This window comes from Myotis davidii, unplaced genomic scaffold (genome assembly GCF_000327345.1).
Source record: "Myotis davidii unplaced genomic scaffold, ASM32734v1 scaffold247, whole genome shotgun sequence".
Classification (NCBI taxonomy): domain Eukaryota; kingdom Metazoa; phylum Chordata; class Mammalia; order Chiroptera; family Vespertilionidae; genus Myotis; species Myotis davidii.
Genome location: NW_006299593.1, coordinates 418,443 through 432,665, shown reverse-complemented (window position 1 = coordinate 432,665; position 14,223 = coordinate 418,443). Strand labels below are relative to the sequence as shown.

Here is a 14,223-nt window from a genome sequence, read left to right as displayed (position 1 = left end):
GCTGTTTAGAGAAAATGCCAGGAGAAAACACACACACACACACACACACACACACACACAGAAAAAGCGCAGAAATAATTTTAAATCACCTGTAAACGTACCACTGAGACAACTGCCGCAAAAGTAGGGTGATATTCCTTCCAGTCTCATACATTTGTTTTTCGTGTTGATTGCTGTTTTAACTTGTTTAAAGTCATACAGATAGAAAGTGTGCGGTTTGGTCAGACCCTTCCTCTGTCCCCCCACCACCCTCAAAGCCTCCTAGTGCTGCAGCAAGCCCCCACCCCAAGCCCGCTTCCTCTCTGGGCCGCAGCCTCTGCCCTCAGACAATGAGTGCTCCACTTTCCGCCGCTGAATGGTGAATGGCCCCGTGTTCTCATTATTTTCCCACTCCAGGGATTCTTCCGAGTTCCCATAACAACCTGGCCAGTTTCCATCTCATCTGACACGGTCATCAAAGGGAGGCCTCCTGCCACAAGAGTGGGTTCCCAAGAGCTCTCATCTTGGCATGGGTGGAGGGAGAACTAAATCCAAAGTTCCTGAAGACAGAGCTGAGAATCCAGGACTGAAGGGAGCTAGAACGCGCTCTTCTGCTTCCCGGCCTTCCTCGCCCTCAGCCAGGCCCCCTGTCAGAGGAGGAAGGCCTTGGGCTCCAGGCTACCCTGGGACAGACAGGTGCCTCAGCCACTTATCTTAGGTCCCTGAGGGCTGGCTGCTGTGGGGCTGGTCTCCCCACAGAGAAAGGGTCAGTTTTCAGGAGACTTGAGAGATAGGAGTCAACCCTCCTCTCATGCCTCTGCATTGTGGGGCTTGGCGGAAAGCCCTGGGCAGTGAGGGGCGGGAACGCTGGAGGCCAGTGGGAGGGTGAACTTTGCAGAAAGTCTGCTCAACCAGGAACAGGCGGCCAGGCCCTGAATGCAGACGGGTGAGGAGCCCAGCCGGCTGGAGAGAAGACTGGAGCTCTTCTCCAGGGCCTATGGGGGCCAGGGGCATGGATGGACAGGTTGCTGCTTCCCAGACTCCCTCACAGCCTGCCTGCCTCTGGCTCACTTGCCAGAAAGTGTCACCGTGAGGTGTCTCCTAGTATTTGACAGGGAGCAGAAGGCCCCTCGGGAAATGCTGGCGCCTGGGAGGCCTGCTCCAGGGGCAGGGAACTTGGACAGAGGAGAATCCTGGCCCCAAATCCCCAGAGGAAGAAGGAAGCAAAGGGACAGGCATGGAGTGTTAGGGTGGTGGACATAGAGGGGGGAGACCAGGCCAGACAGGAATGGGGACAGAGGGACACAGGACAGGAAGGGCACAGAAAGGAAAGCTGGGGGAGTCATCAGGAGGAAAACTCATCTGTTTAGGGGGGCAGAGAGGGTAGCCTAGCACACCCCAAACTCAATGCAGACTGAGTATAATCCCTGCATGGTTAAGGGAGGATGGCAAACTGATATAAACGTTTAACGGAGAATAATATCTAATATATTAAATAGATGATGGAAGTGACAGCATCTGGCCAGGATGTGAGAAAAGCCCAGAAATATCTCACCCTCCTTTGGGTAAAGGGCCCCTCCATTCTCCAGTTGGTACCTCCATGTTCCCACCTCCTGACTTTGCCCATACAATTCACTTCACCAAGACACCTTTCCTCCCCAAGTCCGTCACCAACCCCCTCCATCCTTCCAGGCTCACTTCTCCAGGAATCTTCCAGAAACGTCCCCTCCTGTGAACAGTCAGAGAGCCCTGGGCTTGCCCTCTCTGAGGTGCCTGACCACTTCCTGCCTGTGTGTTTGCATTACCTGTCAGAGATTGCCAAGTGCAGGCAGCAGGGGCCTGGTTTTAGGTATCTCCGTAGAACCCCGGGGCATGCCCAACCCAGCCCAGCCCATCACCAACCCAGGGCCACATATAATATGCGTTTAACAAAAATGCATGACTGAGGCTTTGAGAGGGAGACGCAAAGGGCATGGTCAGGGTTAGGAATCCAGGCTCTACAGCAGTGGTTCTCAACCTTGGCTGCACATTAGAATCACCTGGGAATCTTTTTAAAATCCTGATTTCTGGGCCTCATCTATCCAGCTACCCCACGAACTATAAAAACAATCGTGGCCTCCAGTCTGAATACCCTTCTCTTGGGAATTGATTCTAAAAAATAAGTTTAGCACAGATGAAAGTGGCATGCCTGAGACTTTTTTTGGGGGGGAGGGGATCACAAAAGACAGTAACAACCTATCTGTTATACCTATCAGTCTAGTGATAATGGTTAGCTATACTCAGAGGATGGGGCCCAGAAATCAGGATTTTAAAACAATTCCCAGGTGATTCTAAAGTGCAGCCAAGGTTGAGAACCACTGCTCTACAGTGTCAGACCCAAGTCCGTCGAAGGTGACTCGGGTTTTACAGATTCCCCGGATTCCAAGAGATGGTGCCCGGCTCACAATGGACACAAATAAAAACACGCCCTGTGTGTGTATGTCATAGCAGCATGTGGCCACCCCTTCCTGAGAAACTGGGGCCACAGAGGGAAGGGCGTTTCCTTGCTCGGGGTCACAGAGTGGGGGTGTGGCACTGGAAACCCATCCCGTCGCAGTTCGGGGCCATTTCCCCGAGATGTGGGCATGGAAGAACCCCCGTCCTCACCACAGTCACTGAGAGCAGGGCCGTCCCAAAAGGAAACCACAGCAAGGCCTGCATCCTGCCCCCCAACCCAAAGCCAGCTCCTTCTGGGGGCCCCAGATAAGAACAGGAAGGCCCTTTTTCACTCTCATTCAAAGCTAAGCCCAGCTTGACATAGAGAAAATGGAGAGCAGGTGTAGAGAAAGGGTGCAATTGAAACGGGGGCATTTCAGGCAAAGCTTTGAGAATCCCGAGCTTGCAGAACTGAAAAAATGGAAAAGAAAGAGCAGCGTCAAGTGTCAGGGAGAGTGGACTGACAGCGCGGTGGGGTGTGCATGAGGGAGTGGAGCAGGGGTTGCTGGCAGGGGGTGGGGGGGCAGCAGGTCATGTCACACCATGTTAACTGCTCAGCATTGATCTGTCTGCTGGTTCTCACCTGGGCCAGTCTGGCATCTGCCAAGTGAAGGGCCGTGCATCCTTACCTTGTCTGCAACCCTGGCTGGATCCGTCCCTATTGTGGCCCCAGGTGGTGGGACTTGTGGGCCAAAGCTAGTGATTCTGTGCATGCAGAGAGCCATGCCCTCCTCTCTCTCGTCTTCCCGGCGCTTTCCTAGCCCCTCCTGGCTCCCTCCCAGCAGCCCGGGGACTTGCAGAGCCGTCTGGTGTGGCTCCCACCAGCCACAAGCCACCCTCTGGGAGGCAGGCCCAAGGGGAGAGGAAACCAGGGCCACATGGGGAGAGGTTCTGCTTCCGGGCGGCTGACCCCTGGGCGCCTGCAGGGCGCCTGTGTGAGGTAAGCCAATATAATCCTGGCAGCATGGCAGGTACTTACAACCCTCTAGAGCAGTGATGGCGAACCTATGACACGGTGTCAGAGGTGACACACGAACTCATTTTTTGGTTGATTTTTCTTTGTTAAATGGCATTTAAATATATAAAGTAAATATCAAAAATATAAGACTTTGCTTTACTATGGTTGCAAATATCAAAAAGTTTCTATATGTGACACGGCACCAGAGTGAAGTTAGGGTTTTTCAAAATGCTGACACGCCGAGCTCAAAAGGTTCGCCATCACTGCTCTAGAAAATAAATCTGTCCAGCTACCCCATGAACTATAAAAACAACCGTGGCCTCCAGCCTGAATATCCTTCTCCTGGGAATTTATTCTAAAAAATAAATTGAGCACAGGTGAAAGTGGCATGCCTAAGTTTTTTTGTTTGTTTTTTTTTTGGTGGGATCACAAAAGACAGTAACAACCTATCTGTTATACCTATAAGTCTACTGATAATGGTTGTCTATACTGTAAGGCTAAATTTTTTTTAAAAAAAATTATAAAGACTTGGAAATGAATGAAAAAGCAAACAAAAAGTATATGTTCAATGTAATAAGTATGCCAACAATGTATGCTGATGGGCAAGGACGTGACGTGTATATAGGTACTAACATATGGGGATTTTTTTAAAATAAAAAATAGTTCCATTAAAGCTGGCCAGTGTGGCTCAATTGGTTGGGTGTCATCCCATGAACCAAAAGGTTGCCAGTTCAATTCCTGGGCAGGGCACATGCCCAGGGTTGCAAGATGTGGGCTCAATCCTCTGTAGGGGGCATACAGGATGCAGCCAATCAATGTCCCACTCTCACATCAATGTTTCTCTCACTCCCTCTCCCTTCCTTTCTCTCTAAAAATCAATAACATATATATTAAAATTTTATTAAAGATTTTAAAAATTAGAATATCTAATGCATTTAAATGGACATCCTTACTCACTGCTAGTGAGAGTATAAACTGATATAATCTTGGTACAGGTTGGTACAATTTACAGGGCAATTGGCAACATATTCAAGCACCTTAAAATGCTTTTCATGCGGAAATTCCAGTTCTAGGAATTTATCCAAAGGAAATAAAGAGGAAAATGAGATTTATGATCAAGGATGTTTATTACAATAAAATGGCAAAAAAACTTGAAACTACTCAAATGGTCAACAATAGAGAAAACAACTAAACATGGAATAACTACATGGTAAATCACATGCAATTGTTAAACACGTTTTGAAAACAACATTTAATGACAAGGAAAAATGCTCATGATATGTTACATGGAAAAAGGATATATATTATGTATACATTTATGTTATGTATACAAATATATCACACGTGATTCTTTATGTGTCTATATAGAGCTACATTTATACATATTTTGTAAACATCCTAATTTTGAACATAAACATACATCAAAATGCTAGATTATTATTTCTGGCAGGTGGGGTAATAAGCAGTTTTTATTTTCTTCTTTAGACTTTTGTATATTTCCCTATATACAGGGGTTAATACCAGAATCACATCATGTCAGTTTTTTCATTGTCAGTGATGCTAAGTGTGGTCACCTGGTTAAAGGGGTGTCCTCCAAGCACCGTAAAGGCACCTTTCCCCTTGTAATTGCTAAGTAATCCTGCACACAAATATCCTGCCCCCCCCCCCATCTTTGGCTCTACAGAAATGGCACCCTTTAGTGATTACACAATGGTTATTCCTTCTATGCTTGTTAGCTGACACTCTTCTGCAAAGAGCTTCCCTCTCCCACACTTTTAGTATTACTATGGACTCACGGATTTATTATTATTACTCAGTGTATCATAATCCACCGCTCTTATTCTTCTTAAGGGTTGGAATTGTCCCAAATGTGGCCAGTGGGTGGCCCTTCAAGCCATTTACGGGGTCTCGGTCACTCTCTGTGCACTTTCTTACTTTATGTAACAATTCTCCTTGCCCCACGTGTGGGTCTGACCATGTCTACAGGAAGCCCTGGTTCCTTTTATGGACGGTGAGTGGTACATTGTTACCAGGTATCATTGCTTCTAGGCCCTTTCAGTGAACAGAGCCAAGAAACTGGGAAATGTGTGTGTGTGTGTGTGTGTGTGTGTGGATCATGAGTTCACACTGGTACCTCCAATTCAAATTCAACATCACATAATTCTTTGTCTTTTCCCCACTTCATATTTGTATCTCCCTACTCCGGGGTGATGATGGTTCCCAACATCCGTGTAATTACTGACTTGTTCTAGCCTACACTACAGCCCCAAGTTCCAGATCACTAACCACTCCAGTGCTAGTATTGAAATGGTGAGATTAACACTATTTCAGTTAGTTTTCTATGCTCTTCAGGATGATCATCTATCAGCCATTCATTCCCTTAAATAGTTATTGAATTCAGAATAGCAAATCCCTTTTACCTTCATTCAGCCCATAATTAAAAGTAGCTTAGATGTCAGCTGGGGCACCGCTGCCCTCAGAGGCCTAGGTGGAACCCCATGACTTCTGTGGAGGGCCAAAGCTGGGGCTCTGCCAGCTCCTGGCCGTTTCCTTCCTCAGGCCTGACCCCACCCCCACCCCCCCACTGCACCCTGACGGAGACCCACCCCCCTCAATATCCCCTCAAATGATCCACTCTTGCAGCCATTTCATGAGCCAGGCGGATTTCGCTGACAGCTTTCCAGGAATGATGGTGGAAGGGACAATACTGGGTCAGGTCAACGACTCTCAAAGCACAGTAGGCACGACCCACCTCACAAGAGCCCCCAGGGCCCTGGCCAGGGTGGCTCAGTTGGTTGGGCATCCTAGAGGTCACTGGTTCGATTCTGGGTCAGGGCACTTGCCTGGATCGTGGCTCCCCCGGTAGGGGGCGTGCAGGAGGCAGCCATCGATGTTACACTCTCACATAGATGTTTTTCACTTCTCCCTTCCTCTCTCTCTCTACAAATCAATAAACTATAAAAAAAAAAAAAAACGTTTAAAAAGAGCCCCCAGGCACTGGCTCACCAGGTTACTTGCTCTCCTTCCCGCTCTCTCTTTCCTGCCTCCTCCCTCCTCTCCTCCAGGATCAAAGCACAGTCCCTCCCCCTCTGTCACGCAGACCAGCCTCCTCCTCTGAAGCCTGGCTCAACACAGGGATAAAACAAAGACGGCCTTCTTCCTAAGAGAAATTACTGTGAATACAACTTCCTCCGCCTCATTACACACAAGAGGGTTGGAATCTTTGGAAAGCTTGGTCAGTTCAAAAATTGCAAACAACTAGCTGCAAACTCTCGCAAGACGAGCCTATCTGTTCAGTCAGCGACTGCCCCCCAGAACCGGGTCACCAGATGGCTCACGCTGCCCAGGACCTGTCCACCTCGGGAAACTGGTTTCCAGGGCCACCTCCTCCTGTCCTCCACGACCCTCCCACCCTCCCAGGCAAACTGGCCCGTCCTCTGGCTGGGCAGCCGCGCCCCACGCTCTGCTTCCCAGGACACCAGCCAAGGGCCCTGGGGGAGAAGGTGGGGGGGTGGGTGGCCCTCCTGGCAGCGCCACAGTTTGTGGGGGAGGGGTCAGGGAAGAGCCCCTTTGCCTCTCAGGGCTTCCGATTTCTCACTGTGGCCTTGCAAAGCCACCTGCCTCGACTAGAACCAGCGAGACCTGAAGACCCCACGCACGGCCCTTCCAGGGTTTTTAGGGCCTAGATCTCCTGTGGGCAGAAACTTTCCAAAAGGGGGGACGTGGAGGCAGTGCTAGGGGAAAAGTGAAGATCATTCTGGGAAGTCGATCATAATCTTTGATGAGGGGAGGGAACATGTGAAATCGGGAAAATATCCTAAAACTACAGTACAGTGGTTTTATTTTCTAGCTAGTAATTGCTTTGACAGTGAGCTTGATTACTAATAAAGCATGAGATTTGTATATTTAGTAATGGGATTTAGACCCAAATGGTTTAGTGATGTACAAGAATGCTGCAGCCTTTCAAAATATGAGAGCTGAAGATGAAAGGTGTGGTGCAGGCACAGAGTAGTAGAGTGAAGTGGTCTGGGAGCGAGGAGAGGGGGACTGGCGGTGGGTGACCCCCCGGCACAGGCAGCAGGTCACTCTGTAGCTGCCCACCCATCCCCAGAGCCCCGGCCGGCTCGGCTCACGGTGACTGGGAAGCACTGAAACGCCTCCCAACCTTCTCAGTGCCCCTCCGCCGCCTCTCAACACCCCTCAGACCACCCTTAGCACCTCCATCTTTTGAGCTAAACACTGGCCTCTGCTGACTCCTCCATCAACGGGTAGCATTTATGTTGGAATTTATGTGGCAACTGTATCCAGTTTTGCACCATTCTGGAACTTTCTAGAAAGATGCATAACCTAGGCTAGGTAAGGAGTTTCTCTAGTTTGGTGCTCTTCCCAATTCTTGTTGCTCGCATAGACAACTCCTTCGGAGAGTGCAGACGGAGCCGAGAGCACGGCAGCCTTGTCCTTAGGAGGCAGTAGGCCCAGAGGCAGGTAGGGCCAGCAGTAAAATACCTGAGCCCTGTGTCCTGCTGACGTGCAGTGGAAACCACACCAGGTTAACGCCCTGTCTCACAGCCCTGGCTGCTCCCACGCAAAGTACGGGGTGTTCCAGGCCCAGGGGCTGGCAGGCCTTGTGCCCCTTTCCGTCGTGGCCCTTCCCTCCCTGAGCTGATCAGCTCCGGGGCTGAAGCCAGGCAGTGCTCACGGAGATGTGCAAGGAAGTGCTGTCCCCGCAGGAAGCCCACAAAGGGGCTCCGCGACTTGCTCAGGGGTGTGGCCAGCGCAGCAGCTCAGGCCTGCGGCCCGCCCGCCCAGTCATCTTGGGGAAAAGCTCCCCAAACTGTTGCCTGAACAGGAATGCAAACTGGCTAAGAGTAAGGACTCCGAGACAAGCTTACCTGGTTCATACCATGAGACTTACCTTCTGTCTATGTCCTCATCTGCAAAATGGAACTGAAATGGATCTGCCTCATGGGTTGCTGTGCGTTAATCTGATGATCGGATGCATGTAAGATGCTTACAACACTGCCTTGCTCACAGTAAGTGCCTAATAAATCTTCGCTATTTTGTGTTGCATGCGTCCCTACACACATGTGTAAATACATACACAGAGGCCACAAAGACCGCTTCTTGGGACAGCTGAAGTAAACGGAATCTGTTCAGATTTGACAAGAGCAGGTGTTGGTGAGGATGGCAAGCAACTGGAACATGGTGGATGGGACTGTGAAACCTGCAGCCACTCTGAACAGTCTGGCCGACTCCTACGAAGTAAAACATATACTGACCGTACGAGCCAGCGATCCCATTCCTAGTTATTCACTCACAGAAGTGAAAGCATACACCCACACAAAGGCTCACAGTGGTTTTATTTCTAATAGCCCCGGTGTTCGTCAACAAGCGGATGGACAAACAAAGGCTGGAACATGCTCTCAGTGGATGCTAATCAGCAATGAGGAGGGAGGCAGTGCTGATACCCGCAACGTCACAGGTGAAACTCACAAGCATGACGTGAAGGACAAGGAGCCAGGCACACACTGCTGTATTCCATTTATATGACATTCTGGAAACAGCCAGACAGTAGGGACAGAAAACAGGGAAGTGGTTGCCAGGGGCTGGGTAGGGGAGATGGACCACCAATGGGCATGAGGGGGCATTTTTGGGTCATCGAAATGCTCTACATCGTTACTGTGGGGCTGGATTCATGACTGAATGTTTGTCAAAATTCATAGCATGGTTCACATGGAAAAGGTAAATTCTACCTTATCACCTAGGGGAGGAGGGAACTGGGTATGAAGGGTGTATAAAGGATACTTTTTGGTTCTACTTAAACATTTGTACTGTTTGGACTTTTATAATGAGCATGTAACTCATGTAGTTGGAAATAAGTTTATTGAAGTTTGAAATGATGGTGATGATCTATCTACCCTGGAAGGGGCATGGTGAGATCCAGATGAAATGAGACAGTGTGTATGAGGGACACACACAGATGGCCCACGGCTGTTCTAAAGTGACAAGGTGCAAAGGCCAAGGGGCTCCACAAAGTGACAGCCATGACTTACCTCAGTGACAAAGAGTGTGCGAGGGTCGATAATATCCAAGAAGTGCCTGAAGCGGCCATAGAAGGACGTCTGGAGAAGGGGGTGGGAGAAGAGAGGAGATCAGCTGCTGTAGACCATCCTCCAGCCACTGGGGGACCCCACCCCCCACCTCACCCCCACTGTTGGGCCCCACACTCCCCAGGACTCCCCACATGGGAGATGAATACCAATGAGGCCTCACTGCTCAGTGACCTGAGAGCAGTTTTCCCAGTCGGAGGACTTTCTAACATCAATTCAGAAAGACCATTAAGGCTCAGTGACTGTCCCAACTTCTCTTCAAGGTGCCTCCCATTTTTCTCCCTTTTCCCTCGGAGCCCTGAGATCCACTCCAAGCCTTCCGGCAGCTCCCACCCCACACCACTGAGCACAGGGGCTGGAGGTCAGACCTGGTCCCCGCCCTCTCCCAGCCTTCCCTGACCACCGCAGCCTCCCAGCCTTGCCAGGACCTCTCCAGTGAGGGAAGGCCCCTCTCCCAGGTCAAGTTCCCCGGAGGCAGAGCTCCAGCACCTCAGCCCCCTGCGTGCTCTGGAGCTGCTGCGAGGCCCAGGACCAGGGGCCGACTCCCTCCGGCCTTGCCCCAGGGCAGGGTGCGTGGAAAAGAAGGGCTTTGTACAAAGCAGGCCACAGGCATTAGAGCCCAATGAAAAGAAACCGGGCAGCCCTGGTGCTGGGCCCTCTGCCCTAGGGACAGAGCCAGCTTGGCAAAGCCAAGCAAGGGAGGAGACAGGGTGCCAAGCTAGGGGACAAAGGGAGAAGCTGCAAATGCTGGGGCTTCATGCCTCGCTACACTCCCAGGCCCTGTCCCAGATGCTCCCCGGAGCCCCACAGCTCTCCAAGCACCGTCCTCTGCTCTGCGCAGTGAGGGAACAGACGCCTCCACACTCCACCCCTTGCTCACTAGGAAACCGACCCTGCAGCCACCGTCTGCTCCTTTCCCTTCCCTGTCAAGACCCTGTAGGAGGCCCCGGGGCCCCTCACAGTCCCCTGCACACACCAGGCCCCACGCTGCCTCCAGCTCTGCTCACCGTGGCATGCCGCCCTGGAGCAGCCTCTCCACCTCCTGCCTTTCCCAGAGACCAAGCTTCGGGGCCATTCCTAACGGAAACATGGCTTCTCTAACTCACAACCCAAATGGCCTAACCATGCTGCTCACGCTGTTGTCCGGGCAAAATGGCCTCATAATGTCATCCAAGGAAACAGTCAGACATCCGGAGGTTTGGTCAGAGGTGCACTGTATGCTGAGGACGTCACTGCGGCATTATTCGTAATGGTGGACGGCGACTGAACACTATGCCGCCATTTAAAAGAGATTGCTTATGACGTAGAAAAATGCTTATGATGGTGTGAAATGCGTACGAAGAGGATGATTCCAATTAATAGACAGGGAAATGAGTAGAGCCTGATGGATGGTAAGTGGATAGTAAAGAGGCAGAATGACCTACAGATCCTGTTTATCACTAAAACGCATCAGGGTTCCCCAGGGAAGTGGCCAGTTCCAGGGCTGGGGCAGGGAAGGTACTGGTGAGATGAGACTGGTACATTTTGTTGCGACAGAAAGCAATGAAGCGCCACCACCACCCCCTACCATCACCAAATGATGGGGCATGTTAAAAGGACCAAAGAAGGGGAGAGGGACACTGTGTGCCTCCGGATGTGATACCTGGAGAAGTCCACAATATCGCTCACATAGGATTCTGGAAGGACTGAATCTAATCATGAAGGAACATCAAGCAAACCCAAACTGAGGAACATTCCACAAAATAACTGGCCTTATTCATCAAATACGACAATGCCATAAAGACAAATCTGTGGGACAGCCCACATCACAGGAAACTAAAGCGACAACTAAATGTATCATGTGATTCTTGATTGAATCTTGGACAGGAATGGGGTGGGAATGATATTTTCAAGGACTCTACTGAGACAACTGACAAAAATGTAGGTCATAGATTAATGAAAGTATTTTATCCACATTAAATTACTTAATGTAGTAACTATACTGTGGTTCTTACTACAGACGGAATATTTGACCCTCTCCCCGATAGTCATAGATTAAATCCTAATGCTCAAGGTGACGGTATGAGAGGTGGGGCCTCGGGGAGGCGGTTAGATCTGAGGGCACAGCCCTCAGGAGTGGGATTAGTGCCCGTATAAGAAACCCCAGAGATCTCGGAGAGGTGATTTCTCAGTGAGTGTGGAAGACGGGGTTGGTGGGACACTGTTTAGATGCAGCGGGTCCTTGTGAGGAACCCTGTTTCTTTGTAGCTGTTTTGATGCCTGTCCTCCCAGCCTGATGAATGGCAGAAAAGGTTTCTACTTCCTCAGTCTAATTCATTTTTATTTTCTCAATAGTTTAAAATGTATGCCTTCCCCCCTCCTCCAGAATTCAGCCCCCCTCTTTTCTTAATCAGTCGATGGATGTTTTTCCTTCCCTTTTTCTTTACCTGAAGAATGAGTCAGCTAAGTGATTCCTTCCAGTTCCTTGCACAAGAAAGGTGAGTCAGCTAATTCTCAGCAGGGCCTGGGGCCTGCAGTACAAGGCCTTCCACCCCCGCAGCCATGGGGGAGAGCGGGCCTTGGGAGCAGCAGCTGAGGCAATGGGCTGAGAAGGAACCTTCGGCCTCCTGTACCCAGCCCTCTAAAGCACTGTGCTTAGGAATAAAATGCTCGCTGAACCTGTGGCTCAAAGGCAGAAAGACTGGGCCAGCTCACTAATCCTGGACCAAGCTGCACACTGAGTCACCTGGTATTCCAAACCCAGCTGGACACCCAGAGATTCAAATTCTACTGGCGTGAGGGGGGCTCCAGGCATCAGGCGAGCCATGTGCAGCAGGAGTGGAGAGCCACTGGACTAGAAGGTATTGACCCTTTCCCCAACACAACCAGCCCCAGGGCCAGCCCTAGGAACAGTCACTAAGTCTGTGGGATAGAAATCATTACAACAGGTAACTACCTACAAGCCACTTTCACTTCAGAACTTACTTCAGGCAAACTGCATGAGAAACTTCCCCACTGACCCCGACCTCAGCCCACACAAACCTCTGCACCCAGGAGCACAGAGTGCGTTTTCCTGCCCAGCAAGCTCCCGGTACCCAGAGGGAGCCCCATGCAACCACATGCTCTGCCACCATAGACCTCAGCTGATTTTAGAGCCCAGCACACCCACAGCACACACCTGACCCCCGTTATCTTGGCAGATGAGCAAGACTTCTGAAGGACAAGAAAGTTTGTTTTTTTTTTAAAAAAAGCAAACAAACAAAAACCCCCCACTTATTTCTGGATAGACTGAAATACAAATGGGAAAAAGCATGTCTGTTTGTCTGTTTCCTGTCCAGGGACCCCAACTTGCCCAAAATGGGCCTGAAGTGCAGAAAAGAGCAAGTTTGGGAGAGGAAACGAGCAGCAAGGAGGAGGGAAGGGAGCACAGTCGGCCACAGAGCTTCCCAGGTGTTGTCTTGTCATCTTCTCCCTCCCATTAGGCAATAGGGGGCAGAGGTTAAAAGCGTGGCCTCCAAGACTACAAGGAACAGCAGGGAACAGAACATGTTCAATAACACCACAGGGATGCCTTCAGCCACATTCAGAGTGCGGGAAAGTCTACAGGACAAACAACCCAGCTTCTCAACAGATAAGCAAGGGGAAAAGGGAGGGGAGAACTAATAGGTTAGAAGGCACATCATCAGTCAACTATAATGTGCGGGCCTTCTGGGATCCTGATTATTTAAAATATGATGTGACAATCAGGGAAATGTGAACAGTGCAATGGACTGATGTGTCCCCCTCCCCCCCCCAAAAAAGTCATGTGCTGAAAGCAGCCAATATGGTGAAAAGAAGTGTTTGAAGGGGAAGTAGGGGCTCAGTTTGAGGAAGAAGAGTTCAGCAGCTGTGGGTCATGCAGGTCTTTGGAGCCCCTTCAAAAGTGAGGTCCTCATTACAGAAGCAGAGGAAGCCACCGCAGAGGGTGTTTGAGCTTGGGGGGCTGGGGGAAGGGGGAGTCATTTGATCAGACCTGCACTGGGACTCTGCCATGAGGAAAAGGAGGGTTGGAAGTGGAAGCAGCGAGACCTGTTAGGAAGCTCCCACAGGGCCCAGGAGATGGATGCTGGGACCTGGCCCAGAATTCCGGCAGTGGAGACCCGTGAGTTGGAGAGCTGTTTAAGAGACAACACTGGGCCTCCGGTTGTGTTTAGGAAGTGAGGGAGGGGAAGGGAAGTATACAGTTTGGATAGACTGTCCAGGGGCCCCAACTTGCCCAAAATGGGCCTGAAGTGCAGAAAAGAGCAAGTTTGGGAGAGGAAACTTGGAGAGGTGACGCCCAGGTTTCTCAGGAGTCAGTTGGGTGGTGGGTTGGGCCGCCTGCAGGGCTGGGAGCAGTGTGGTGGGACAGGTTTGGGGGGGGAAGCCCAGCTCTTTCACATGCAGGGATCACATGCCCTGTGCTTTATGCAGGTTCCTGTGCTGGAGGAGGAGCCCTTCAAAAGCAAACACTGTTACTGCCTTCCAGAGGCTTGCCAGAGAGATGCTGGCAATGGCTGCCAGAACAGGGGAACCAAATGTGCACGACGGCTCCAGCAGTGATCACAGCAAAGGGCTCAGTCCCCTGACGGGCTTGATAAATGTCTGTTGTGTGACTGAATGTCCCAGAACAAGTCCCAGAGAAAAGCCATCGCACAGATCTCTATCCAGCGCCTTACTATGTGTCTAGCGCTAGCCCCACCT

General features: G+C 50.6%; 1 protein-coding gene across 1 annotated transcript in view; it reads right to left on the bottom strand.

Moving 5' to 3' along the window:
- The window catches only part of SFXN5 (sideroflexin 5), a 113,480-nt gene that overhangs the window by 86,850 nt on the left and 12,407 nt on the right, over positions 1-14,223 (bottom strand). Inside the window, exon 2 of the mRNA XM_015571491.1 lies at positions 9,466-9,534. Coding sequence (XP_015426977.1) covers positions 9,466-9,534 — 69 coding nt within the window. The remainder of the gene's footprint in view (positions 1-9,465; positions 9,535-14,223) is intronic.